Source organism: Fundulus heteroclitus, chromosome 7, assembly GCF_011125445.2.
Source record: "Fundulus heteroclitus isolate FHET01 chromosome 7, MU-UCD_Fhet_4.1, whole genome shotgun sequence".
In the NCBI taxonomy this organism is placed as follows: Eukaryota; Metazoa; Chordata; class Actinopteri; order Cyprinodontiformes; family Fundulidae; genus Fundulus; species Fundulus heteroclitus.
This window is the reverse complement of record NC_046367.1, coordinates 39,129,948-39,157,499: the sequence shown is the minus strand read 5'-3', so window position 1 is coordinate 39,157,499 and position 27,552 is coordinate 39,129,948. Positions and strand designations below refer to the sequence as shown.

The 27,552-nt window shown below is 41.7% G+C and overlaps 1 protein-coding gene across 1 annotated transcript; it reads right to left on the bottom strand.

The window, feature by feature from the left end:
* Positions 1 to 226: 226 nt before the first annotated feature.
* On the bottom strand, positions 227 to 26,110 carry LOC118563758 (protein mono-ADP-ribosyltransferase PARP14-like). The gene is made up of 17 exons (XM_036139623.1): positions 25,905 to 26,110; positions 25,721 to 25,828; positions 19,582 to 19,611; positions 18,567 to 18,851; positions 18,255 to 18,479; positions 15,885 to 18,133; positions 15,106 to 15,336; positions 14,721 to 14,942; positions 14,031 to 14,124; positions 13,779 to 13,925; positions 13,507 to 13,569; positions 13,237 to 13,413; positions 12,625 to 12,843; positions 11,896 to 12,510; positions 11,573 to 11,709; positions 11,245 to 11,419; positions 227 to 644 (listed from the first exon to the last, which is right to left on the bottom strand). The coding sequence occupies exons 1-17, from the start codon at positions 26,077 to 26,079 to the stop codon at positions 364 to 366; spliced, it is 5,433 nt and encodes a 1,810-aa protein (XP_035995516.1). The 5' UTR covers positions 26,080 to 26,110; the 3' UTR covers positions 227 to 363.
* Positions 26,111 to 27,552: the final 1,442 nt, after the last annotated feature.

Sequence of the window (27,552 nt, the reverse complement as noted above, 5' to 3'; positions counted from 1 at the left end):
TCACATTCATAAATCAAGCGGAGCACTATGGCAAAAGCAGTACTGCTCCACTTGTGAAAGTCAAATCTGATGAGCTCTTTTTCCTATTAAGACAACATTTCTTACCACATTTCTTGCCACATTGCCAGACAGGACACTTTTTTTTTGAATAATGATAATGCATTTAGCCACCAGGCCGGGCTAAATTGTTCGGGCCGTATGTTTGACACCCCTGCCTTAAGGCATCACATTGAGGCACTTAATCTTCCTTAATACAAACTACTAACCAAGTAAGCTTAAAGCAAGTTCAAATAAGTATTTCAGAAAAAAAAACTGTTTTTCAGGTATTGATGCTGCAAATATATTTAACATTTTCTGGTTGCATTACTGGAAAGTAATCAGATACTCAGGATAGGCCTGGGTATCATGAAACACTATAAACATGCTAGGAGTGGTCATGTTGTCCACCACGCTGTCATACAGGTCAACGCCAGAGCCTTTGGATGGAGGAGCAATCATGTTCTGCTGTCCCAGGGCGTGGTCTCCTGTCAGCACCCTGCACAGGTACATGAACTTCTCTCCATTCTGGTTGGGGCTGGAGTAGGTGTCGCTGGAGGAGTAACTGGCGTTAACAGCAAAATAGGCGCCTTTACCATAACAGGTAGCTGAAAAACGAATAACAGACGAGTCAGTGTGTAAACTGGTGACATACTTATGAAAGGTCTTAATAATATTACTTATTTTCTTAACAAATACTTCAAAACTAAATAAAGAAGCAGAGTGTTTCATAGATGTCCCATGTCAGTCGATATTTAGTTAAAGCTTTTCTTGAAGGAGCCAGACATTTTTGTAAACATTTTTTTTAATATTAAGATATTTTTAAGAAGTGATTTGAGTCGAGTCATTTATACTGACGTAGTCCTCTTTTAGCCAGGTTTCTGTGAAACAAAATAAATCAATCTGATTATCGGAAATCAATTCATTAACTAACAATGTCTTTGGAGGGACAGACCATATATTAAGTCACATTTATTACTGTTTTATTTTTTGGTTCAAGTTGAGTCGTATTGATTTTTATTAGATTTTTATGATTTGTTCCTTTTAGATCAGTTTTTGATCTGTTAAGTTTTGGCCGAAAGACACCATCTCAATGGGGTAATGGGTGGGTAACAGTACAGAAGCTGCAGAGAGGTGTGTTAAACCACGGCTCTGCTTCCTGGTCTGGACCCTGGGTTGTCAGCATCTAGAAAAACTAATAAATCCGGCCAGATTTCTAGAAAGAAGAGCTGCACCATCCAAAGTAGGATGGATGCCGTCTCTCCGGATCAGACCAGGTTTTCCCCAGAAAATTTGCCAGTTATCAATGTAGCCCACGTTGTTTTCAAGACACCACCTAGACAACCAGCGGCTGAATGATGACATGCGGCTAAACATGTCATCACTGGTCAAATCAGGCAGGGGATCAGCGAAAATTACGGAGTCCGACATTGTTTTAGCAAACTTACACACCGAAGCAACACCAACTTTAGTGACCTCCAATCGGCATAACCGGGTGTCATTACCGCCAGCGTGAATAACAGTTTATCCTTAGCCAGCAGTTTCAGGTAGGATTTAATGTCTCCCGTTCTGGCCCCTTGCAGGCATTTAACTATGGTCCCTGGTGTCTCTAGTGCCACGTTTCTGACTATGGAGCTGTCAATAATCAGGGTTGGCTCCTCAGCAGGTGTGTCGCTGAGTGGGGAAAATTTGTTAGAAACGCAGATGGATTGGTGCTGATCTGGGGGCTGGAATCTAGAACTATGTTTCGCTCTTTTAGGAGGAGTGAATGCTGCTTGTCAAGACTTGATGCAACCTGCTGGGTTTCCTTAGAGAGGAAACTTTTTGACATTTTCTGTCAGGAGGATTTGATTGAATTTGACTTAGGAAAGTGCCTTGAGATGACATTGTTGTGCCATAACATGCCATGATAAATAATTGATCTTGGATTGGATTCTGAACAGTGGAAGAGTTTAACAAAGGAATTCCACTCTGGCCGCAACATGAGACATTCAGCGCTTGGGCGGCCCCCTTCTTCCCAGCAGGAGGTCAGCTGTGACCCCTGCTTGCTATAAAAACTTTCCTCCCACAGACAAAGACCCCCCACTTCTCCAGACCTCTTCAGCAGCTGCACAGATCACCACTCCAGGACAGGGGAGGAGGCCTGAACCATGGGGCCATATGGCCTCATCTGCTAAAACATCTGAAAGATTGCCTGGACCAACCACGCTTGATCCAGGGTCTGCTAGATTCGACTGCCTGCTTCAGCAGAGGACCTGACTGAATCCGGACAAATAACATGTCCGGGCAAATACAGAGCTAAGTTGCAGTCCTAACTTCACAATCAGATGCAGGGGGCAAAGATCCTGCATGTGAAACAGCTCTGTGTATATTTCCTCAGCCTGTACAGGGAAGTGAACACCAATGGAGCTGGATGCTGAGGAAAACCCCTGCTCATCGGACTGCATCCCGGTCAAAGAACGTGGCCTCCAAGCTATCCAGACCACGCCGTTAGCCACATGCTGCTGCAAGGCTAACGCTAGCCTGCCATGAAGAAACCAACAACTTCCTCCTTCAACGCCCCATCCGTGAATGGCCAAACTGAACAGAACTGAATAGGACAGGTTTGGGCAGCGGGCTGAGGGTGAAGTAAAAAGTTTATTGGGAAATGTTTGTAAACCGTGATGTTTAGAACAAAAGGGCTAACCGGTAGGTCATGCTAGCCAAACATGCTATTAGCCTTGCTAACATCCGGTTTCGGACAGTTCAAAAGGAGTTTGTTTTAAAACATAAAGCGTAACTGTTCTGCGCCGCCATCCTCCGATGGTGTTATTCCCGCATCAATATGGTATATTAATGCCGGTTTTCAAGACAATTTTGATAACTATAGATTTCAACCAGGTTAGCGACGATCACTGTAGCGTCCCCTAGCGGACGGAGGTAAAATCGCATAAACAAAGGCAAGCGATTCTGAATTAAATGATTTTACAGGACAAAACGATCCTCAGAATATTATTTCAACAAATAATGTTTTGTTTGACCTGGGCTTTGCATTGTGAATGGATTGAAATACATGGCAGATGTTTTTTTACTCCATTCCATGTTTTTGTTAATCAGATCTGCAGTGAACCAGGATTCACTGAAGTATTCTGATTATGACTGTTGAGAATTAAAAATATATCTTAGTTGGGGTTACTGAGGAAAGCAGAGTTGGGTCTGTCCTTTCCTGCTTCAGCGTAAGATAAACATGGAGTTTTATTGTCCTGAGGGGGTGGTCAGCAGGAGAGGGGGTCAGTCATCCTCCCTCTGAGCCATGCAGGAGGAGTTTAAAGTTGATAAAAGGAATGTCTTGGTAAAACTTACTTCAGACAGACAGACTTATCCACCGCGGTGAGAACAACATCTTGTAAATGGTATGTACTCTGTCTCCATATTTAATTTCTATGAATTAAATATGTATTTAAATCGTTCTACCTCTGATCAATGATTCCTTATTTTATTGTCAAATCTTAAACCGGGGTAAAAATGGGCCTTTAGTAGCGAAGCAGGATTAGGCCAAGAATAAATATATCACAATTTGGTTAGCCGTGACCCAGATGTGACATTAAAGTGGAGGAACCTTTTGAAATTGGGCACGAAGAAGTAATCACTTACAGCAAAACAGGGTCGACCCGAAAAAAAGTAAGGAGATTTTGATTCTCCTATTGGCTAAAGATTAGATGTAGGCTAAATCAAGTGTTGCTGTAAGTGAGACGCTTTCTTCTCAAAATATCAGAGGCTGAACAGTACAAATAGGTTTAAATAGAATTTATGTTGAAACCGAGAAATGAGAGAATGAGAGTTATCTGTATGTCCACGTCGGAAAACCGTAAAATAAGATAGAAATGATAAAAGAGATAAAAGCCAAGAAGCCGTTAAGTTGTGAGGCTGTTGAAAAATAAAATAAAAGACAATAAAAAAGATAAAATTACAAAGATAAAAAATAGTCTCGGAAGTTGGTCGCTCCCTCTCCATGACTGACGAGTCTGGGGAAATTTTAACACTGAGGTGGAACGTTACCTCGGAGAAAGGGGACTCTCCAAAGAAACGTAGCGATAGGACGGCCGAGAATACAAAACCATCTAAAAGTTGAGGCTAAGAGCAGCAAGACCTTAAGAGTGAGCTGTTATAGAAGATAAGAGATTAAAAAGGGGCCCCAAGGGAACATTTAAATTGTTCTCTAGCATCAGAACGGGGATTCTGATTGCACGACGGTTAGACCGAGGTGGTATTTAAATGAATAGTGGGTTCCGTCGACTACGGAAAGGGTAAAGAGGACCTTCCGTGATGCGCAAGGCTGTCTGTCTTAAATGTTATATTTGTTATGTCTTGTCTGATGTTTTGAATGTCTCGGTAATATGGGATCCATGGTTTTGAGAGAAGGAGAGATTGGTTGTACCCTGCAACTCAGCGGAGAGTGGGTGTGTGTGTGTGTGTGTGTGTGTGTCTTCATGAGGGTGTGAATTTCTCCGCGTGCATGGGCCTCAAGATTAGAGCAATGACTGGGGCGCAGTTTAATTTTGTTAAGTAAAAGTGATAAGTAAAAATATGGGTGAAAAACTAAGGGGAATTTGGAAATCATTAGAAAAAAGGTTGATGCATTAATAATGTTTGTTGAAGTGCAGGAGAATTTCAATGCAGTAAAACGTTTGAGGTATTGGCTGCAAGCTGATTGGGTGAGTTGCATTGGAGAGAGACCGCGGCCTGCATTTTGGTGAGTTTTGGAGAAAACTTTTTATTTTGAACTGTAGCCTAAAAGTTAGAAAGAGGTTGGACGTTTGGTAAAGTTGTTGAACATTTGGGAGAACATTAAACATCTGTTTGAGGCATTATAAATTGGGAAAAAACAAAAAAGGGAAGATGCCTTATGTTAGGGTTGTGATGAATGGCCTCTTTGTCCTGGAGGGAAAACCAACACAGACACGGGGCTGCCTCTGTCCCCTTGTCTTTCTTGTCACACATCACATGAGGTCAGGAGGATTTAATCACGGTCTTGAGTTTACAACATGGGGATAAACACAGAAGGGAGCAAGTTTCATTGTGGGTGATGATCAAATCACCAGCTTCATGTGCAGTTAGATAAAGGAGACATTCCTTATCTGGGGAAATCATTTTATCTAAGGTTAAAAACAATGGTACCTTCCTGAAAGCAAACTCTTAAAACAAACCAAATGCCTGTAGCTTGATAAAATAAAATGATGACATTTATATTTTTCTAACACCTTCTGTTAGGGTGTAATTGTAACTAGCGTTATCTATTGCAAAATAGTATTTCAAAATGCCTAATGAATGTATATACTTTCAGACATTAAATATAATTTGCGATTAAAAAGTGATTAAAAGGTTTTCATTGTTTGATAGCCCTAGTTATAATAGATAAATAAATAAATATAATCCGTCAGACTTCAATCTAGCTGTTTACTAGAGAGTAGTAAATCCTATCAGCTTTGCTCATTTGCAGGCCTGGGAAAACCACATTAAGCAGAACTAAACAGAGTTAAACGTTGGGTTAAACTGTACCTTAATAGTGTGTGCAAACAAATATTGCGGTAATTTGACAGATTTTGTTGACACTGCATTTAGTCATGAGTCAGTTTTGAAGTTATCCTCAAAAGAAGCAGCTAAAATTGAGGACTCTATGACCAATGTTATTGGTTTGCATTGTTTTAGTATAAATACTGATATTGCAGAGCGCCAGAACCTAGTAGAAATAGACAATATTACGGGATCATCACAGGACGGTCCCCAAATTATTCATTATATGTAATCACATTTTCATGGTCCCACAAAATGCAGATGCCCTTGTTACACAGTAATTTAGAGCCCGAGGAATCTTTTTTCTTTGTTCATTTGGTAATGTGCAAATTCTGGTGAATGAACTTTTCAACATCAGTTGCTGGTGATTGTTTGTGGCCGGCAGTATTTGACTTAACAATTTACTAAACACAGGCGCATAACTGATTTTAGAGCTGTTTTAAAATGTACCTTTGGTGTTTTTTATATTTTTTTCCTTGATAGATGGAGTTACACAGCATTTTCTTTATACACTTTAGCAGAAGGTTCCTGAGTTTGACTGGGACTCTTGATATCTTCTGAAAAAAATCATTAGGATGGATCTAACACACAGGTGTGGATCCTAAATAAATCAGTCCAATTTAGGGGAATTATTTAGAGTAATAGTGTTACAACAACAAAAACAACGTGCCCTCTTCAATATCTCAGCTGATGAATTTCAATCTTGATACGCTCTCTCAGACAATATTTGATATACCATTTGCCTGTGACTCAAAGGAAGGGTGATACACAATGTTTGAGTTTGTTAATTACTAAAAGTTGGTAAAATTACAGTTATTGGAAAACAATATAGGAAGGAGTGACAGTAAGCAGCTTATTCCATTGAGAACTGTCTCTATTTTAATTTAAAGTGGGGGAGCTCCCTCCCCCCTGTTTTTCTTTTTCTATCTTAATTTTGTTACAGGTCTGTTCGTTCTGGAGTATGGACACGTCTGACATGAGACGCAGATCGGTGCCGATTTGGGGTTGGAAGAATAAAACTGAGCATTCACAGCCGATATGTGTGTCGTGGGGCACCCATCACATCTGGGACAGTTGCTTACGCTGGACACTGGGCCAAGGACTGTTTCACATCACTAAATCCTGGCAAGAAGTCCCAATACCACCTCACCTTCAAGAAGGTCAGTGCCCCAGCAAGGGGATAACGCTCCCATGAACAATGTTTCCTCACCTTGGAACAATGGCCAACGCCTATGAACAGCACAGATCCTAAGCTATCAAGGGAAAATGACTGTCTGCATACACTGGAGTTGCATGCCTGATCCAGTTTCTGAGTCGTGGACCAGAACTTTGTCACTGAGGTGCGTCGACAGCGAATCACTGCAACACGTGGGGGACGAAATGTGGAGTTCCATACATGGAAGCTGTGAGTGCGACGTCTAAGCTCCAATCTCTTTTCTGCCTGATCTGCTGTACATGTCAGTCCAGTCCATCTCAAGGACCACAGACTGATAACAGACTTTTTGTTAAGGTAATTCAGATTTCTATTTCTACCACTATACTTCTGACCAAATTTAATGGAAAGTGATTTCTAATATTTTTTCTGTGTCTCCAACTTTTTGTTGAGCTTCTAGGCAAATGGATTGGTGCAGGTAATAACTTCTTAAGGCAGCCGATTGGGCAGATACGAACACTACAGGTTTGCGGTTTTGAAAAATATACTACTGTCTCTTAAAATTTTTTTATTATATAACTGATATGTTCCTTTTAAACATGAGTTTTAATTCTATTATGTCCAGGACCATATTGCTCATAATTGACAGCAGAAGGTGTATTTTACCATCACAATTATTAGCAGAAAATCCACTGGGGTGGGGATATTTTTCACATTTAGGGTTCTGTGATGCTGCAAGCTCACAGCTGCATGTCATAAATTTACAGACTGGAAGTTCTTATCAGCTTCTATGACGCAGGGGGCCTCTCACTAGCAGGCAAAGGGGTGATTTGGGTGAGACGTCTTGTTTCCTATTCATTGCAGAGATACACTTTTTAGGTTAAACGGATCTGTTAGGTTATTTCTTAAATAGCTCTTAAGTATTGAGATTTTTCTATTGTACAATATAACTGTTGCATGCTAAAACTTATCAGATTTCCACCAGACTTTGCCGTTACCAGGTGTTTTATTCAGGTAAAACCCAATATTTTATCAGTATGTAAGTACCTTGGAACAGTCAGCGTTCTCATACCATCAACTTGCTGTGAGCACATTAGAATAATCATTATTTCAATGGGTACACTGATCTTTTTGGAGGACTTCTTGTAGATCTGTGGGATTATGAAATTGCATTAAGTTTTGATCTGAATCCGGGATATAGGGCAGTGTTTTTCATACTTCAATTCAGATAATTATTTGCAGTTAATTGATTCCCTGTGGTGACTAATACTATTCTTTGTTAATGTTTTGTAACAAAATTAATTTTGTTCCAAGCAGAGGGATATGACATAAACATTTATATGATAACACTGTATCGTAAAGTTATATAGATCTTAAACTTTATATCAACCCTTGGCACAAGTAATTTGAATGAAGGATTCTTGTGCAGGACACCACGGAGGTATGTAACTGCATTGTAAATCAGATAACGGTTGTTTAAACAAAAAGAAACCCCCCAGAAAAGACCTTACCCATGGCTCTCTGGAATGTTTGTTAAGTGACTCCCAAAACAGACCGGAACCATTTAATAATTTAATGGGTGTGAGTGTTAGACAACACGTATCTGCTACAGACAGATTCTATGAGGGGGGTTCTTGGATAAAGGCTTAAACAGTTTAAGCAGGACAATAAAGTGAATGTTAAATTAAACAGAAAAACTACATAAACTAAAAAAAAACTGGATAAAACAGAGATAAACAGAGGGTAACTTAATGCATATTTAGTTTACTTTAAAATCATTGGTGTGTCAGGTAGGTTAGTTAAGGTTTCAAAGCCACGTATATCTGTTGCAGTAAACTGGGTAAAATGATAGGAAAAAAAATAGGAACTTTTTCGCAGCATACACATCTGAGTGTGGAGGAAATGGTACAGAAGTGAGGTGTGGTGAATGGTAATCTTTAATCTTTAATCCAGAGAACATTCTGACATTCTTACAGGATAACAGTGTTATGGAAATATAATCACTTACATATAATAATGTAGTTTAAAGTAATATAAATGTTAACCTTAACCCAGTGACCTGAACAGATGAGAATGTATGTAGAACAAAGGGTGTATTCACACTTCAGTGGGCATGTGTACATCCCAGGATGCACCGAGGCCATATGACAGTCTTGTGAGCAGATAACGCTGTTAAAAATGCTTACATGAGGCTTTTCATTGTTTTAGTTAACTTCCAGGAAACAAGCCAGGAACCAAGCTAGATTAAATTTAACGGTCAAAGGTTAGGCAGCAGACTCCCTGTCTCAAGGAAACTTAGACAAAAGGTTGGTCCAACACAAACGGGCCCTACATGCGTCTCGTTACTATACTTTGATTTCACAACTGCATTAACTAATTTTTTATTTTACAGACAGGGGAATCTTCACCAGAGAGTAACGTATTTGTGTGGTCGTTGCATTTTCTTACAGGACAGCGTAAGGACGAGGAAAGAGGAATTGCAATAAAATGTCTCACTAACTATTACATTTCTAAAATAGGATGGAGATGGAACAATGGAAGATGTGAAGTGTGTTTCTTGTGGGAGTGTTCAGTTAATTTCATTACAGGATATGTTTCCATATGACTGAAAGGAGCTTTTCGGGACAGAAGTCAACCTCCGGAATTACAGGTAGCACACAACATTTGATATCTAAACGGTTGTCGTGTAAGTTTCAGGAGACATAAAATTAGGAGAAATGTGACGGGAGTCCACCAACCCCCAACCTCGAAGAATGCGCGCTAAAGTCATCAACAGACAGATGTGGTGGGCCAGAGGTCAGGGGCCCATCTGATTCCAGAGCCGTGTGTACCAGCCAAACAGAAGTTCCAGGGAGACATCACCGGAACAACTTATCTCGCAGAGCCACCCACGGAGGGGCAGCTGGAATTTTATTTTGTTTTCGTTTTTTATTTTTAATAAAGATTAACATACAGTTCTGTGGAGACCGCGGTTGGAACACTGACTCTTTAAACCATCTTCTTTAAAGGCGAGAAGGAGACATCTTCGAGACGCAAGACATCATTACAACAATTGAATGCATTGTGTAAAAAAGAAAAAAGAAAATGAGTTTTGTAACCACTGCATATGTCTTATAAGTTCCATATTCATAAGGTATTCAATATTAGTATTGTTAGAATCTTGGTTTTGCATTGCATGAAAATCTGTTTTTTATTCTGTGGTTTGATCTGAGTGTAGTGCTTTCATGGGTTATCTTTATTTCTAAGAAGCAAATTGTTAATCTAGGTTAGGACTCTTAAAGTCATATTTAGATCATATAATAGTTTCTGGTAGTTGCACATTTATCTTAGCTTTGCACCTCTCGGATAAAGGTGCTTACTTTTCTTAATTCTAGTAGGGTAGAGATTCAGATAGGTTTAGTAGCTTTTTAGCTTATACTTGGGTTAGTTTACATTTAAGGGGAACATTTGAACTTCATTTGATTTCATAAGTCGCCAACAGAGGGGACAGTGGGTTACAATATTACATCTTATTTACATTTTGTTTAAGGGTTTCAAGACATAGACTTAGTTTAGCCTAGTTATTGGTTTGATCTTTGAGGGATCAAAACAGAGGGGTTGTTGAGAATTAAAAATATATCTTAGTTGGGGTTACTGAGGAAAGCAGAGTTGGGTCTGTCCTTTCCTGCTTCAGCGTAAGATAAACATGGAGTTTTATTGTCCTGAGGGGGTGGTCAGCAGGAGAGGGGGTCAGTCATCCTCCCTCTGAGCCATGCAGGAGGAGTTTAAAGTTGATAAAAGGAATGTCTTGGTAAAACTTACTTCAGACAGACAGACTTATCCACCGCGGTGAGAACAACATCTTGTAAATGGTATGTACTCTGTCTCCATATTTAATTTCTATGAATTAAATATGTATTTAAATCGTTCTACCTCTGATCAATGATTCCTTATTTTATTGTCAAATCTTAAACCGGGGTAAAAATGGGCCTTTAGTAGCGAAGCAGGATTAGGCCAAGAATAAATATATCACATGACCAACCACTTTTGTTTGTCTTTTTTTTTGTTTTGCATGTAAATAGTTCCTTAGTTTATCTTCTTTTTATCTTCATTTTGCTTAGTAGTTTAGTTAAGTTTCACTGGCCTAGTAGAGAGGATTTATTAATCGAAATATTGTGTTAATTCAGGTAAACAACATTACATAGTGATGTTCTCTGGATGTTCATTTTATTTCTGTTATTAAATTGTTGAACTTGAAAAGAAGTTGTCACTCCTTTATTCTATGTGTGTGCAGGTTTTGCTGTTAAAAGATTGCTAGTGCTCGAATTCATCCCTTTCAACCATTGTCCTGATATCAGTTTAAGAGCTGATCATCACCAGACAATACTTAACAGACAGAGAGTTATTTATGAAACATTAAATAACTTTAAACAGTGTATAATTGCACAACAACATGTATTGTGAATTGGCACTATATGAATAAAACTCAATTGAATTTTCAAAAGACAATCCCTGAAACTCACCATTTTTTCCGGCGTAGCTTCTGTTGAAGCCGTGTTCATTGATGATGGGAACCGTGGTTTCATTGGTGCCGTGGAAGAGACGTCTCTCATTGTTCTGATGTTTATTTCTCACCTCCATTTCCTGCTTCTTGATCTGAAGACCTTTCCACAGTGCAGGGTTCTGGATCCTTTCAATCTGAGAGCAGAGATACATGAATTTTAGGCCATTATCCAACTTCTTTGTAATGATATGTTTTCTCATCTCTATTGTTAATTAACAAATAATTCAAATAATAGTTTCCTCTTTTTCAAAGAAAAAAACGCAGAACAACACTACTAATCATGTTACCTTTGTGACAGATCGATTACATGTGGCTTTGAAGAGATTGAGGACTTCTGCGTACTCTGATGACGTAGCCTGGATGGGGACGGCATGGCACGTTTGGCCAGCTGGCATGGTATCCCAAAACTCAGGAACATCATCAGCTATGAAAAAGGAAAAAAACAAAACAAATAACTGTTCTTTCTATAGACACCTCTGTAAATACAAAAGTTTAGTAATTTGTGACATACAAATTAAAGACCAGTAACATTGGGCAAGCCTGGCCTAAAAGCAGATTAAGAGGCTCTAAAGCAGAATGTGAAACAACTTCCTATTTAAGGTTGAAATACCTCTAAGTTTGTCAATTCTTCTTATCTGCAAGACGTTTCCCTTGCTGTCAGTGGCTGGTCCGTTAGGCATCTGCACGGTATAGCTGGAGCCCTGAATGGTAACCTTCACACTGGTTTCTGCCTTCTCCAACGCATGCTCAAGCTCGTAGTTTGTCAACTGATCAAAACTCTGATAACTAAGCCCGTGCCGCTGGTACTGCCACTCGGCCACAGTGGCTGCCAGCTCCAACTTCTTCTTTAGCTCCTGGTAATCTCTGACCTTCCTCAGCATAACATCTATCTCTCGGTGGGCTTTGAGCACATCTCTACTGAGACCCTCAATGACGAGTGAGGTTTGGCCATTGGTGGTGTCATACTTGATGCTCACACCCAGGTCCTTTTGGATGTCAGCAATGCGCTGACAGTCTGCAGAAGAGAGGTTTAAGATGGTGTTGTCGGTTATTTTCATGCTGTCTTGTTCGTCAGATATCAGGGTATTTATCTTCTTCTTGGCAGCATCTACGTTGGCCTGAGTGTCACCACAGATGTGGAAAATAGCAGGGTCTGCCTTGATGGTCTCAAAATCAAACATCTCCTCTTCCTGGTTTTGTTCAGAATTGCCAGATATAAACAATGCTGCAATAATAATCATAAATTAGAAAAATAAATGAGAATTGCAGATAAAAAACAGATTATTATTATTATAATGGCAAAAACAAAATTATCTACCCACTCCACCCATATAATTACATTTTAGCTTGTGGCCAACACTTGTCCACCATCCTCCTTTATCCTTTGGCTCGGTGGCTTCCCTTTCTTGCATGCTGCTGTAGAAATCTTTTAACATAGGTTGCTGGAAAATGACAATCCTGATTAAAGTCAGGGAGCCGGAGGGGTTCTGGTTCAAGACATCAATCACTGCGTCCAACATGGCGTCGGCCACCTGTTTCGCCTGCTTGTTGCCCTGACCTGAAAAGTGACAATGCAAATGATAAATGGTTCAAATCTGCAAACTCAAACAAGTTATATTCCACCAACAAAGTCTTGATTTAAAATGCGTCCTTGGTTGCAGTAAAGGGGAAAAAATGATTACATGTTTATTCTATCCAACTCCATACAGTCAAATTCTTTGGACCCAAGTGAATGATAATCAGATCCATTGTGACGACTAGTCCATTGATTGGTTGCTTCAAGACTACAAATCTTTTAAACTCTGAATTATTTGGACTTTAAGTATTAAAACTGAAATAAGCTGCTTGTCTATGCATGAAGGCAACCTAAGATGAGCTCATTTTGGTATATGCAAAAAAAAAAGAAGAAAAAAAAAGAAACACCTTTCTGGAGTTTGTTAGTAAGCCTCACCTGTGCCAATGGCAGGAAATGAAACAGAGGTGTGGGAGTTCTTTAAGCACATCTCAAGTGCTTCCTTTATGGCCTTTTGGATTTTTACTGGGTCCGTCTGGCCAACCAGGTGGAGAATCTTTCTGCACTGTAGGTTTCCTGGTACAGTCATTATCATGCCTGGATTGGGCTGGGCACCTGGTGGGGAGTTTCAAGCCCAGTCAGAACCGAGCTATCGATCTGAATTCACCGTAAACCATGTTATAAGCAAGCAAATGTTTCTGTACTCACCAAGGTATTGGCATTCTTCTAAAACAGCTACACCTGCTGCATCCATAATAGCCTTGGACACCCCTGGGAAGGTGAATAAAACTAAAGTTAATTTCATTATTTGAAGGTTTCGGTACTGGCAACCAATATTAATGTGTTTTGCATCATTTAGAATAGCCAAGTTTAACTAGACTAGATGTTACACTGATATTTACCTTTTTTTACAATACAAAAAAGTTTAAAGCATGTGTTTAGTGCTTTCTGATAGATCCATCATATCTAGACTGCTTTACCTGACTTGTGAGAGAAGCTGTCATTTGAAGAGTTGACGATGACATCAGTGGTCTCCTTGGTTATATCTCCAGTTGCTACTTGCACCGTCACGTTTCCCAGTTTAGTCTCATGCATTCCTGAACTGGAGACAACTTTGGAAAATTTGCCTGCCAGTAGACATAAACCAGACAGAGATAAGAAATTAACCATGAAATGATGCTGTTGTTGGTAAAATCAAGTTAAATAACAGCCGAGTGGAAAGATCTGCCCACCTGTACTTTGTGAAGCACCTGCTGCCGCTGAACGTGGAGGTACAGGAAGAGATGTGGCACTGGGGAACTTCTTCTTAAATTCATCAGTAAATGCCTGCAGAATCAGTTGGATAAACATTTTCTTATGATAAAGTCATTTCCGTCATTACAAATTATGTCCACTTGACACAACAGTGCTTTAAAATTTTTGTAGTCCATCTGTTAATTCACTGTAATAATTCCCATAGTGCATTCATGGTCTGTTTTATGGAACAGTTAAATTTATTTGCTACACTATCAGCATCAGTAACACATGCTTTATATCAGAACCTATATACAGTTATATTTCCACATAGATAGGCCAGGAGTGGAGACAGAAGCACATTTAAAGTTTAGCAGTAAGCCCAGACAGCTTGTGGTGTCTGGGCTTACTGCTAAACGTAGCTAAATTTAGCTAAATGTATCATTTCTGTACTTCACAGAAATGCTACATTCTACCTTGTAAATTCACAAGCATCCACACAAATTTTAATAATTTAACACCAACAAATACATGCAATAGCAATTGGCTGGATCAAGAAGAAAATAACAAAAATGTCCTCACCCAGCCTCTTGGGAATTGGTGCTTTTTCCAACAAATCATGCTGTTCAGTAAATTTGAATTTGCTGCTTAGCACTCAAACATTAAACAGATTTTTATTTTCTCATTACCTTAATAGTCTCTGTATCCGTGGGATAAAGAACAACCGCAACTTTCTTAAGGTGTTTGGATTGTCTCTGGCTGCTGAACTCTAAGATCTTATCCAGCATCGAGGAGGCAACGAGATCTTTCGGAAAACCCAAGTTTCCGGTTCCAACTGCCGGGAACGATATAGACGTCAAACGATTTTTCTCTGCCAGGTCCAAACAATCTTTAAAGATCCCAGCCAGAGTCTGAAAGACAAAGTCTAAATCAGATTGTATAGTACTTTCTCTGAAAAAAAAAATTCTGTCAAAGCAGGAGATCAGAACCAGAAGTGAACTGCTGATTTCACTGAAGTTTGGTCAGATTCAGAAAGACGTGTAAAAGATTTTACACCTGATGAAAGTAACGTACCTTTTCAGCCGTCCCTTGGCCCTTGTCCCAGCTCGGAGCGATCGTGTGAAAAACCTGTTTGCTCTTTAGCTTGCAGCTGTCCGTAACAACAATCTCGCCTGGAGCTCCTCCGGTTTTCTGGCTGTGAACCAGCTGCTGAAGCTTGGGTCCAGCCGCACCGAAGATGGCTTTTGAAATCGCCCCTTTGTCCAACACCAGATCCTCCGCCGCTGTGTTCACAATTACTTCTGTCTGAAAATGTTGTATAACACAATTAAGACATTTGATTTTATCTTACGACGTATGGAACAAAAAGCCAATAACGAAGTGGTAGCGGAATTAATCAGGAAAACATTAAACCCACATATCTGTTTTATCTAGCTCTGCATTTCTTAAAGCTAGAAAAAAAGACTATGTTTCTGTGAAGCTTTTTATTTTTACCCGAGGAAGAAAAAAACATCAGGCACAGTTTAAATACAGGAGAAGTCCCATCAGGAACCTGAGGCAAGTAAGAAAATAACAAAGCAACTAAACTGTAGTCTCACAGGACAGAATAATGGTTTCCTGACTGCTCTAATATTATTGGATCACACCGGCATAAACATTTTCTCTCTGGTTTCTATGGCTGAAATGAGGTTTATCAGGTGGCTCCAGCAGGACCATCTATTAGCCTCACTCTGCTATCAGGATAGCTTCCCTGTTCTATAAGTGATAGATGAATAGTAGTCTGATTAAAGGAGTGTTTTAGTTTTAAACATTTGTTTATCTTTAAGTTGGATACTTAAAACTTTCATATTTACCTTGGAAGCTTCAATATTTCCCTTTTTAAGAACGATGTTCAAGCCCTCTTTGGTCTGCGCTCGGCACAAGCTGGGGTCAGATGGAGCTAGCTTACCCAGGGGAGACTTGGGAATAACTTTAGGGACATGACTTTGTGGGAACACACTAACTCCCTGATTTCCAAACTCCTTCTTCACAGCAGCCTCTATTCCAAGAATAACATGGTCATCATTGTCCACCAGATGAATCGCCTTCAAGGTGTTGTCATCATACCTATCATCGCAGTATTCCTTTATTGCTTTAAAAATGGTGTCTAGGCACAGGTTGAGGGGAAAGTTGAGACTTCTGCTGATGGCAGGAAGAGCCACAGAATCACAGCCACACCTTTCAGCAAGTTCTAAGCTTTCTTTAACAGTTCTTCTCAACTGGCCCACAGCCTTCTTAGGGTTAGTCTGATCAAAGAAGGGTCCTACGGCGTGGATCACTTTTTTGCAACGCAGCGTTCCCCCAGCATCAGTTACAACACTATCTCCAGGTCGGAGTTTTCCTTTTAGGCTGATTATCTTATCACATTCGAGCTGCAGCTGAGGACCTGCAGCTGTTGAAAGTGCCAAAGCAAGACCTCCGTTGTGTTTCAAGTCTTCAGTGAAAGGGTTGACAACAGCATCCACAGAGTAACTGCAAATGTCTGCCTTGGAGACCACTATCTCCATTCCATCAGTTGTTTGGGTTTTGTAAACGGGTTTGTGCATTTGAGCAATGGCAAAGTCTTCTTGTTTGTCATTAGAGTCATCAACCAGTTGGACGAGGCAGCCTGTTTCATTCTTAATTAAGCCAGCATACATGGACTGTTTTTCCTGAAAAAACTTCTTGACTCCAGGTCTTGTGACTGTAAAACTATCGAAGAACACAGAAGAGACTAAATCTCTGACTATGGTCTTGCAGTCTTTCACAGCAGATCTACAGCCACTTAGGATGATGTCCTCCTTTCCGAAGGCCACCTCCACCCCACCTTCCAGTTGGTTTAACCAAGGTGTCTGACCTTTAAGGTACTCAATGACAACATTTGCCTCAACATCAACACATTCTTCAACATGAGCATTTTCTGTTAAAAAATCTTCTAGTTCACTGCTGACGAGGTCCACGCTGTCCTTCTGACCAGACACTACCACTTGCTGATGACGAGTTATAATCTGAGTTCTCACTCCTGATGCACTGTTGTTTTTTTTTAGCTGACGGACCAGCTCCTGCCACTCTGACATCTTCAGGACTTCTACGTCTTCAACCTCAATGTACTGACATTTCAGTGTTTGGCTCAGATGGTCTTGAGCATTCATGAGATCCTTATCAGAAACAGCAACGAGCTGCACCTTCTGCGGACTGATTTCCAAGGCTGCGTTCAAACCGTAGGCTGTGAGAAGTGCATTTGTGACTTCCTCTTGTTGTTCTCCCTTCAACATGTCAAGCAAATGTTGATCTAGCTCTAGATTCTGTCGTTTTAATGCAAACATTGTATTGCTTATCACTTTGGTGGCATCAATAATCTCGTCCACAAAGCCAGTTACTTTCACTGCTTTATTATTTTGGTCATAGGACATTTTGAGTTCTGGGTACACTTGCAAGAGTTTATCTTTAAGGCCATTTTGGGAAAGGATGTGGAACATGCTTGGCGAGACGTTGATCTCTTGGGTCTTACTTAGTTTCGCCCTTCGGGCCCTCTCCCTAATCCCATCTAGAATGTCTGAAACAGGTTTCTGGAGCGTGTCGACGTCATTCACCAGGCCGGCCACTGACAGGACACCACTGGTTTTATCAGAAACCACGACCACGTCTTCCTTCTGGAGTTTCTCTTTAATCTTCTGCTGTGACTCCTCCCACACCTCTGACTCCAGGGGGAATCTGATGAATTTAAATTTTGACACAGCCTGAGCAAAGGCTGACTTCACAGCATTTGGCCACTCTTTGATGGTGGCTTTGCTATCTTTTTGCTTCAGTAACAAAGGCAAGGCACTGAGCCGGACAGCAGATGGCTCCAGGGTTACGCTGCAGAAATGTTTTTCCAAGTCACAACGAATAGTGTCCAGAGCTGCTTTGTTGTTAGCTAGGTATCTTAGGATGGCATTGTCAATGGGTTCAGAGATTGCAGTGGGAAGTTTTGGCGATGGCTTATCTTTCCCATAAAGTGCCACTCCCAAAGATTTGTAATACGGGTAGACTTTGACTTCTTCGTTTCTTATTTCATGCTTCTTACTCAGTACTTCCTTTACGGCTGTGGGGGAAAAAATAAGTTACAATCCACAATTCAACATTGGTAGAAGTCACCATTGTGACTTCTAGAGCCTATTGTCAGAATAGGCTGCAATAATAATAATGTAGGGCAGCTGAACTACCTTGGTGGTTCTGAAATGTGATGACAGCGGTCTGTTCAGCTTCGTTAAGTTGAACATCTTCCACTTCTCCGATATTGTTATCAAAGTAAAGAGACAGAATATCTGCACTGAAGTCTGAAGTCCCTTCAACCACAACTTTCTTTGTTGTCTCAAGTGGGCGGATTGATAAGCCCTTCCTTGTGAACATCCGGTTTAGAGGACACCTCTCTATGAACTCAGTGTTATCTGTGAATCGATAAAAATAAAAATAAGAAATTTGAAGCTGTTATAAATATGATTTCTTTTTTTTACATATATAAACTGAGGTGGTACCTTTTGCTCTCTGGAAAGTTACAACTGCAGACGAGATGTCAGGAAAAACTTCCAAAGTGTAGCCCTCGGAGGTCGTGGGGGGGCTGAAATCTCTCGAGATGTTCTCCACGAGCATATCCAGGAATTCAAAGGTTACGGACTCTGGGATGTTCCCCAGAACAGCCGAGGTGGAACACGGCTCCTCGTCTGCTGAATCACAATCTCCACCTTCTGCCCGTGTCTGGCCTTCATCCACAGGGTTGTGTTCCTCAGCTGTCGACTCTTTGTTAGTCCCTGCATGGTCCGCTGTTTGTGAAATTTAAAAGCTAAATTAGTAAGAACCTAATTTCCACTGACAAATAATACGAGTCACTCAGAAGCACATTAGTTCCATTAAATATTAACTCTTTGATGATGAGCACAGAGAAAAGCAACAATTAGCTGCCTTATTTAATTATGTCCTAAAAGTGTTTCAAATATGGTGAGAATTTTAGCTCCTTCTGAGTGAGTTTTTGTTACATAAAAGATAGATATTCATTATGAAAATAAGACAAAAGGGTTAATAAAACTGTAAAATAAAAACCTGCATCTTTATAGTCTACTTAGAACCAGGAAATTGCGTTTCAAAATCATGGTGCACATCTTTTAAACGCCCAGGCTAAAAAAATAAAAAAGTCCAGTGTTGGCTTACAGCTGCGGAAAAATAGTTACTGTCAAACATCATAGACATTTGCATGTTTTGCTAAACTAAAAAAAAAAACTTTCAATTAAAGCCTCCCTCCAAACCTTGAAATCAATGTTACAATGGTCTGTTTCTGTCAAATAAACTGAAAATATTCTCCAGTATGTACGTACAGCTGCAAGAAATTAAAAGCTTCAGTTAACATTTACTGTCCATATGGTAGGTTTGATGTTAATAACTAATAATCATACGTTTTATTCTGTTTATATTAGTGCTGGGCAATGATTAAAATCTTTAATCGTGATTAATCGCATAATTTGCCTGATTAATCATGATTAATTGCATTTTATGCGCAAACTTTTTTTTTTTTTTTCCAAGATGGCGCTGCGCAGGCAGCAGCCAGTCACATCGGCTGTATCCCTTCTTTTCCGACTTTCTCCTCTTTATTGTTTTTTCTGGATTGTTTGTATGCTACTGAATACCGGATCAGGTATTCTGAGCGTAGATGCCCTGAAGAAACCAACTTTTGGGACTCTAGTGATTATTTTTTTGTTACTTTCGGCACACTTTGATGCCGCTAGTGGAGACCCTTTGTCTGCGACTCCGAGCATCCCTTGATCTACACAAGAAACCAGCTTCTCGGACTACGTGACTCCTCGCGCTGCGGCCCTGCTCATCACCACGCTGAGAAACTATTAATCCCAGCAGAAATACGGAGGACGCGGAGAGGATGTCGGGGCGGGAGGACGAAGCGGAGGAAAGGTATTTACCATCGGTTGTCACGGGAAACGTTAGATCTCTCTCCGAAACAAGACCGAGGAGCTCGCAGCACTAACCCGTTTCCAAAGAGGTACAGAGACGCTAGCATTATGTGCTTCACGGAGACGTGGTTAGATGGATCTGTCCCGAACTCAGTGGTCTCTCTGGACGTCTTTAAACTTATCCGCGCGGACAGAACTTTTGCGGAGAGCGGAAAAAAGAGAGGAGGAGGGCTGGCAGTGTTTGTGAATGAGAGATGGTGTAGCGCGGCGCATGTTCACGTGAAGCAGCAGATATGCTGCTCGGATGTCAAAATTCTCGCAGTGAGTTTAAGACCTTTTTACTTGCCGAGAGAGTTCAGCCACGTGGTCATGCTCTGTGTTTACATCCCTCCCTCTGCGGACACCGCCGCCGCGTGTGAGCGGATCCACATCGCTGTAAACACTCTGCAAACACAGCACCCCCGCGCTCTAATGCTCTTCACTGGGGACTTCAACCATGCCTCCTTCCGTTCCACCCTCCACACGCTCACCCAGTATGTCACGTGTAAAACAAGGGACAATAAAACGCTGGACCTTTTTTATGCCAATGTTAAAGACGCCTACACCTCTGCCCCCCTCCCCCACTGGGACGCTCGGATCACAACCTCGTCTACCTGCTCCCCCATTACATTCCACTGGTGAGGAGAACAATAGCACAGAAGAAGTCAGTGAAAGTTTGGTCAGACGAAGCCAGTGGGAAGCTGAGGGATTGTTTCAGAACCACAGACTGGAGCATGTTCCAAAGTTTTCATGGAGATGACATCAACAGCCTGACTGAATGTATCACTGGCTACATGAACTTCTGTGTGGAGAGCATCGTGCCTACACGACGACTACGGTGCTTTCCAAACAACCCCCCCTGAGTGACCCCTGAGCTGAAAGTCCTTCTGAACCAGAAGAAGAGGGCTTTCTACTCAGGGGACAGAGAGGAGCAGCGTAGAGCACAGCGGGAGCTCCAGTGGAGGATCAGGGCGGCAAAGAAGGATTATGGGAAGAAGATGGAGGAGCAGCTGGCGCAGAACAACGTCAGGGATGTGTGGAGAGGTCTGAAGAACATCTCCGGATTTGGGCAGAGGACCAGCAGGGCTGCAGACGGTGACACCAAGTTTGCAGATGAGTTGAACACATTCTTCACCCGGTTTGACTCCCCCCACACTGGCTCCTTCAACTCTCCACACGTCTCCAACCACCAGCCCTCCAGAGATCTACCAACCCCCCCACCGCCAATCTTATCAACGAACGACCTATCCCCACCTTCGGTCCTACCTTCCTCCCCCCTCACAATTATACCAATGCAGGTGAGAGGTTAGCTGACGAGGCTGAAACAGAAGAAAGCCTCTGGACCGGATGGCATCCCCCCAGGCTGCTGAGGACCTGTGGAGATGAGCTCTGTGAGGTCCTCAGCTACATCTACAACCTGAGCCTCAGCCTGGGGTTGGTGCCCACCCTGTGGAAGACCTCCTGTGTGGTACCGGTTCCCAAAACACCGCACGCCAGGGAACCGGCCCACTTCAGACTAGTCACCCTGACCTCCCACCTGATGAAGACCATGGAGCGCCTCCTCCTTTCACACCTGCGCACCGTGGTGAGCCCCACCCTGGACCCGCTGCAGTTTGCCTACCGGCCCAACATCGGAGTAAAAGATGCCATCATCTACCTGCTGCAGCGGGCGCTCACCCATCTGGAGACCACCGGGAGCGCTGTGAGAGTCATGTTCTTTGACTTCTCCAGCGCTTTCAACACCATCAGACCGGTGCTGCTGAGGGGGAAGCTAGAGGACGCTGGGGTGGACAAACATCTGGCTGACTGGACCATCGACTACCTCACTGATCGCCCTCAGCACGTGCGGCTGCACGGCTGTCAGTCAGAGGTGGCACTCTGCAGCACCGGGGCCCCCCAGGGCACCGTTCTGTCTCCGTTTCTTTTCACCCTTTACACCTCGGACTTGACCTACAACATTGACAGCTGCCACCTTCAAACGTTTTCTGATGACTGGGCCATTGTGGGCTGTGTGTCTGAGGGGAACGAGCTGGAGTACCGGTCAGTCATCATGGACTTTGTGGACTGGTGTGAGAAGAACCATCTGTGTTTAAACACAAATTCAATTCAATTCAATTCAATTCAATTTTATTTATATAGCGCCAAATCATGAAACATGTCATCTCAAGGCACTTTACAAAGTCAAGTTCAATCATATTATACAGATTGGGTCAGATTATACAGATTGGTCAAAAATGTCCTATATAAGGAAACCAGTTGATTGCATCAAAGTCCCGACAAGCAGCATTCACTCCTGGGGAACCGTAGAGCCACAGGAAGAGTCATCTGCATTGTACATGGCTTTGCTGCAATCCCTCATACTGAGCAAGCATGAAGCGACAGTGGGAAGAAAAACCACCCATTAACGGGAAAAAAAACCTCCGGCAGAACCGGGCTCAGTATGAACGGTCATCTGCCTCGACCGACTGGGGTTACAGAGACAGAACAGAGACACAACAAGAGAAACAAAAAAGCACAGAAGCACACATTGATCTAGTAATCTGTTCTACATTAGACCAAATAAGACCAAGGAGATGGTGATCGACTTCAGGAGAAGACCCCCACCTCACTCACCTGTGAAACATCCAGGGGGAGGACATAGAAACTGTGGAGAGTTTCAAATACCTGGGTGTTCATGTCAACAATAAACTGGACTTATAACACAGATGCTCTGTATAAGAAGGGCCAGAGCCACCTCCACCTCCTGAGGAGGCTGAGGTCCTTTGGAGTGAGCCGGCCTCTACTTAAGACCTTCTATGACTCTGTGGTGGCCTCAGCCCTTCTCTACGCTGTCGTCTGCTGGGCTCCTGGCAGCACAGAGCAGGACAGAAAGAGGCTGAATAAGCTGGTGAAGAAGGCCACTTCGGTCCTGGGCTGCGCTCTGGACTCTGTGGAGGAAGTGACTGAGAGGAGGGTGTTGTCCAAGCTCACATCCATCATGGACAACACCTTCCACCCCCTGCATCAGACTGTAGAGGAGCTGAGCAGCTCCTTTAGTGCCAGACTTAGACATCCTGTCTGTAAAAAGGAGCGCTACCGCAAGTCATTCATTCCTACTGCGACCAGACTATACGATGCTGCACTATAACTGTAACCACAATAGTAATAACCAATGTGCAGTGACTAATGTGCAATAATCTAATTAATACACTGGGCCACAACCCGTGCAATAATCGTGATGTAGTGACTTCTGCTGCTATCACCACCTGAACATATGTCAGTACACATGTATGTATGTATGTGTGTACAAATGTATACACGAATGTATATGCACAAATATACGTGTAGGTATGTATGTATGTAGAAGTATAGGTATATATATATAAGTATGTATATATGTTTATATACATATAGATCACTATGTTTGTAAATAAGACAGCATATGCCCATCCCTGTTTCTTTTGTATTTTTTTGCATCCTTTTTTGTATATAACTGAATGCACCTTTCCTACTCTGCACCTTCTCGTATGAACCGATGTGGGAAGTGAATTTCTCCATTGTGAGATCAATAAAGCCTATCCTATCTTATCTTAACTCCAAGAATGAATTCAAAATTAGTGTGAAGAGCACTTTCATTTTAATCTTCTGCTGCCAGTGGTGTAACATTTGTAGCACTTATCAGTAACACATATTTAGTGTAAAGCTCAACTTAAACATGTAAAACAAAAAATAGCAATAATAATACATTAAAGCTTATTGCCACTGACAGGAAATTCTCTTTATGGGGAAAAATCTACCAAAAACAGGCAATTTCTGAGGTAACAGCAGGGAGCAGCATTACCATTTTATGTTCAATACCAAAGTGTGAAGCACAAAAAAAGGTCTACAGTAGCTATCCACTTTGCCATTACATTGGTTAGCTTCTCTGAGTCAATGAATTGTTTGGTGATGTCTACAGTGTGTTTGGCATTTAGGTGATATGTTAAGCTCAAGGTGCTCCGGTGATAAGAAAGTTTAACTTGGCAGTGGTTACAACTAACTTGTTTCTGTCATATTCGTTGCTGGATGTACTTTAAACTGAAAATGTAAATTTAAAAGTTCTGTGACTTTACCCTTCCCCATGTCAACTTTGTTTTTTCTGCGTTTTCCTTTTTCCGCGTTCTTGGTTCCACGACAGCCAGCACCTTTCTTCCTGTTTGAATCCGAGGCTGGGCTGACAGCGAGGTTATTGGCGCATTATCGCCACCTACTGTTCTGATTCAAACCCCTACACCGCAGCAACAGACCTTCACAAAATAAAAGCATGTGAGCAACATGCGTTAATGCACGATAAAGTAAATATCGTCGTTAATAGTCTAATAAATTAATGTGAAATTAACGCGTTAACTTGCCCAGCCCTAGTATATATATATATATATATATATATATATATATATATATATATATATATATATATATATATATAAGCCTACCGTATGTTTCGGACTATAAAGGACACTTAAAATCCTTAAAATTTTGTTAAAAATTGATGGTGCACCTTATATATGATTAAAGTTGTGCTTTAAACCGCTTAATGGATATTCGGAGCATTATGGTACACTGTGTCACTACCTGATAGGACCCCTGAGCTGTCTACAAGACTGCCTGACTATAATGTCTAAACTAGAAGAGCACAGCTTTTGCCGGGGACAGGTCATCCAAAACGGCGTCTGTCTCTGGAAATGTGGGACATCTGACCCTACTGGAGGGGCGGGGTGATATTACACACTTGGGAAGAATATGTAATATGCCTTATAATCCCGTGCATCTTATATGATGACAAAGACACACCTAGACACGTAAATTCACGGTGCACCTTATAGTCCAGAGCGCCTTATGGTCCAAAAAATATGGTATTCTTGTTCATGGAGATTTAGTTATAGATATTTTATGTACATGCATGTAGTCTTTCGTCTTTTTGTCAAAACATAATAACTGATGTTGAGGACAGAACTATGCAATGTTATTTGTTTGCAGACTTCTAATTATGTCCCAGGAAAGCTTTTCAGAGTACAAAAAGTAAGGTAAATCCCATCATTATTTATAGTATGTGAATTGCAATCAAAGGGCAGGTATTTCCTCCAAGTGTACTTACACTTTTTGGTGCCTTTATCAGATGGCTCCCCCTGTTTTAAAGAAATTCACAAATATTTTAGACATTTTTGCTCAGGACAAAACTGACAGATTGTAAATTCAGTGACTAAAAGGTCGAGCTGAGGTAATATTTTACAAGGCAATTAACAATAAAGTGTATTCTGTGAATAATTTACAAACAGAAAAAGTGAAAGGACAAGAGCAGAATGGACACCAGGCAGCTCCTTCTAGGTTTCCTTCTCTGTCATATGACTTCCAGTAGGCAACAGAAAGCCCTGCATGGCCTGTTTATTAGTTGCTCACAGTTTAACCAGAGAACAGAGGGGCCAGAGGTCTGTGACACATCAGGTCAGCACAATTATACATTAATCAATCAGATAACCAAAATCATAAATCACAGAAAACATTAAGGGACTTCAGAGAAATCAAATGTCCACAGCAGCTGTGGGTGCGGCTTCTGGGGCCTTTATTGGTGAGATGCAGGAATTTGACTCAGGTTAGATTTTTCTAAAGCAGTGTCCAGTATTTCTCCCACAGGATGCACACCGGTGTGTGAAACAGATTAGGAACTAATTTAAAACCTTTTGCGCTCACCTTTTCCCCTTCTGAAGGAAGTGAAACTTTCATTTTTAACACCCCCTGGTCCAAGGAGATCTTGTGTGCCTCTTTGGCCAGGACATTTCGCTGGTCTGAGACAGAAAGCAGGGTGAATCCAGCAGGTTTTTACTCTAGATCAATAATAAAAAGTTTTAACCCGGGACTCACCCTCCTGTCTGCGGAAACGCAGCAGCGCAGTTCTGCTGCCGGACTCATAGTCCACCTGACAGTCTCCTCCGTTAGACTTCTTGCTCTGAAAATACTTCACCAACTTGTTCTTGAGCCTCAGTGTGCTGTTTTCCTCCAGCTCCACCAGAACCGGGTAGGGATAATCCTCCGCCATGGTTCTGGCTTCCCTGCCACCGTCTGCAGTGTGGAATAACTGCAGCGCTGTGTGGGCGTTACGACAGGGGCGTTTCTACTCTGTGGGCGTTCCGACAGGGGCGTTTCTACTCTGTGGGCGTTCCGACAGGGGCATGTTTGCTGCTGGCTGTGCCTACAATTATACCCTTCCCGCCGTCTGGCTGAACACTTTCACTTTTGTTTCTCATGAAACGGAGAGAGGCGGGCTTACTGGCGCAGCTTTGACCGGTTGGCGCAGAACGACACGCAGCAGCAGGAAATATATAGGGGCAATATTGTTGCAATATTATTTGCAAATGTGTGTGGAGTGTTGTGTGTCTGTATCTCAATTTGTGTGTGTGCAGTGGGATTTGAAAATGTATAAATAAAACTGTAAATGTGTGAGGAGATTTGTGTGCCTGTACAACAATCTGTCCAGCACCCTGCTGTTCACTCTGATGACACACGACTGCGTCCCTTTGTACACCACCAATCACATCGTGAAGTTTGCAGATGACAACAGTGACGACAATGACCGGGACTACAGAGATGAGGTGGAGCAGGTGGTGGCCTGGTGCAGAGACAATAGCCTGATCCTGAACATGGAGAAGACGAAGGAGATCATCGTCAACTTCAGGAAGAACGTGCCTCGCCACGCTCCACTGCTCATCAACAGCTCAGCTGTGGAGGTGGTCAGCAGCACCAAATTCCTGGGGGTGCACATCACAGACAACCTCACCTGGTCTAAGTCTAAGAATGTGTAAAACTACTTGTGTGTAATCCGGTTTTCTAATGTGTAAAAATTCCATAAATCTGTGTTCAGATCAAAAAATGTGTGCTAACGTTTGTAAATGTGTACTAAGATTTGCAAATGTGTACTAAGATTTGTAAATGTGTAGATCAATATGTAAGCACACACAGAGAAACTTATGTCTGAAGTATTTTTACTTCAAGACCCAGAAATACAAAAAAAACATTGGTTACAAGTGTTGAAATAATTATGGGCCTGCTCCTACTTATTTCTGAAGGCCCGTCTTAGCCCGGTTTAGGATTTGGCAGTAAACGAGAAACAATTTATCAGAGACAAACATTTAAAATATGCATATTTATTTCATTTAGAATTCCAGGGACAGAGAAAAACTTACAAGCTTATTCTACCCACGTCCTTCTCCCAGGCATTGCAGCTTCTTTGTCTAATCAAAGGTTCGCAAAGACATCCTTTAATCACACTAACTAACCCCTCCCGATTAGGTGGGGGTTATGGGCGCAGACACTGTATCTCCAGGTTGTATCTCTTCTCAAAACAAAGAGGCTCTTCTCTCAAGGTTTCCATGCAGTACGGCTGATTTAGTACCCAAAATGTCCTATCAGGGGGCAAGCCAAATGACCTCGAGAACCATAAAATAGCTCTAAGACCTTAAAACAAACATCCTGTGAGCTGTGTGTTTTCTGCCTCAGAGGGGAGACATAGTTT

Coding starts and splice junctions, on each gene's coding strand:
- LOC118563758 (XM_036139623.1), bottom strand. CDS start 26,079: ATGGCGGAGGATTATCCCTACCCGGTTCTGGTGGAGCTGGAGGAAAAC. Junction 14,943..15,105: donor GCCAAGGGACGGCTGAAAAG/GTACGTTACTTT, acceptor TTTGTCTTTCAG/ACTCTGGCTGGGATCTTTAA. Junction 13,926..14,030: donor AGGTGCTTCACAAAGTACAG/GTGGGCAGATCT, acceptor GTCTACTGGCAG/GCAAATTTTCCAAAGTTGTC.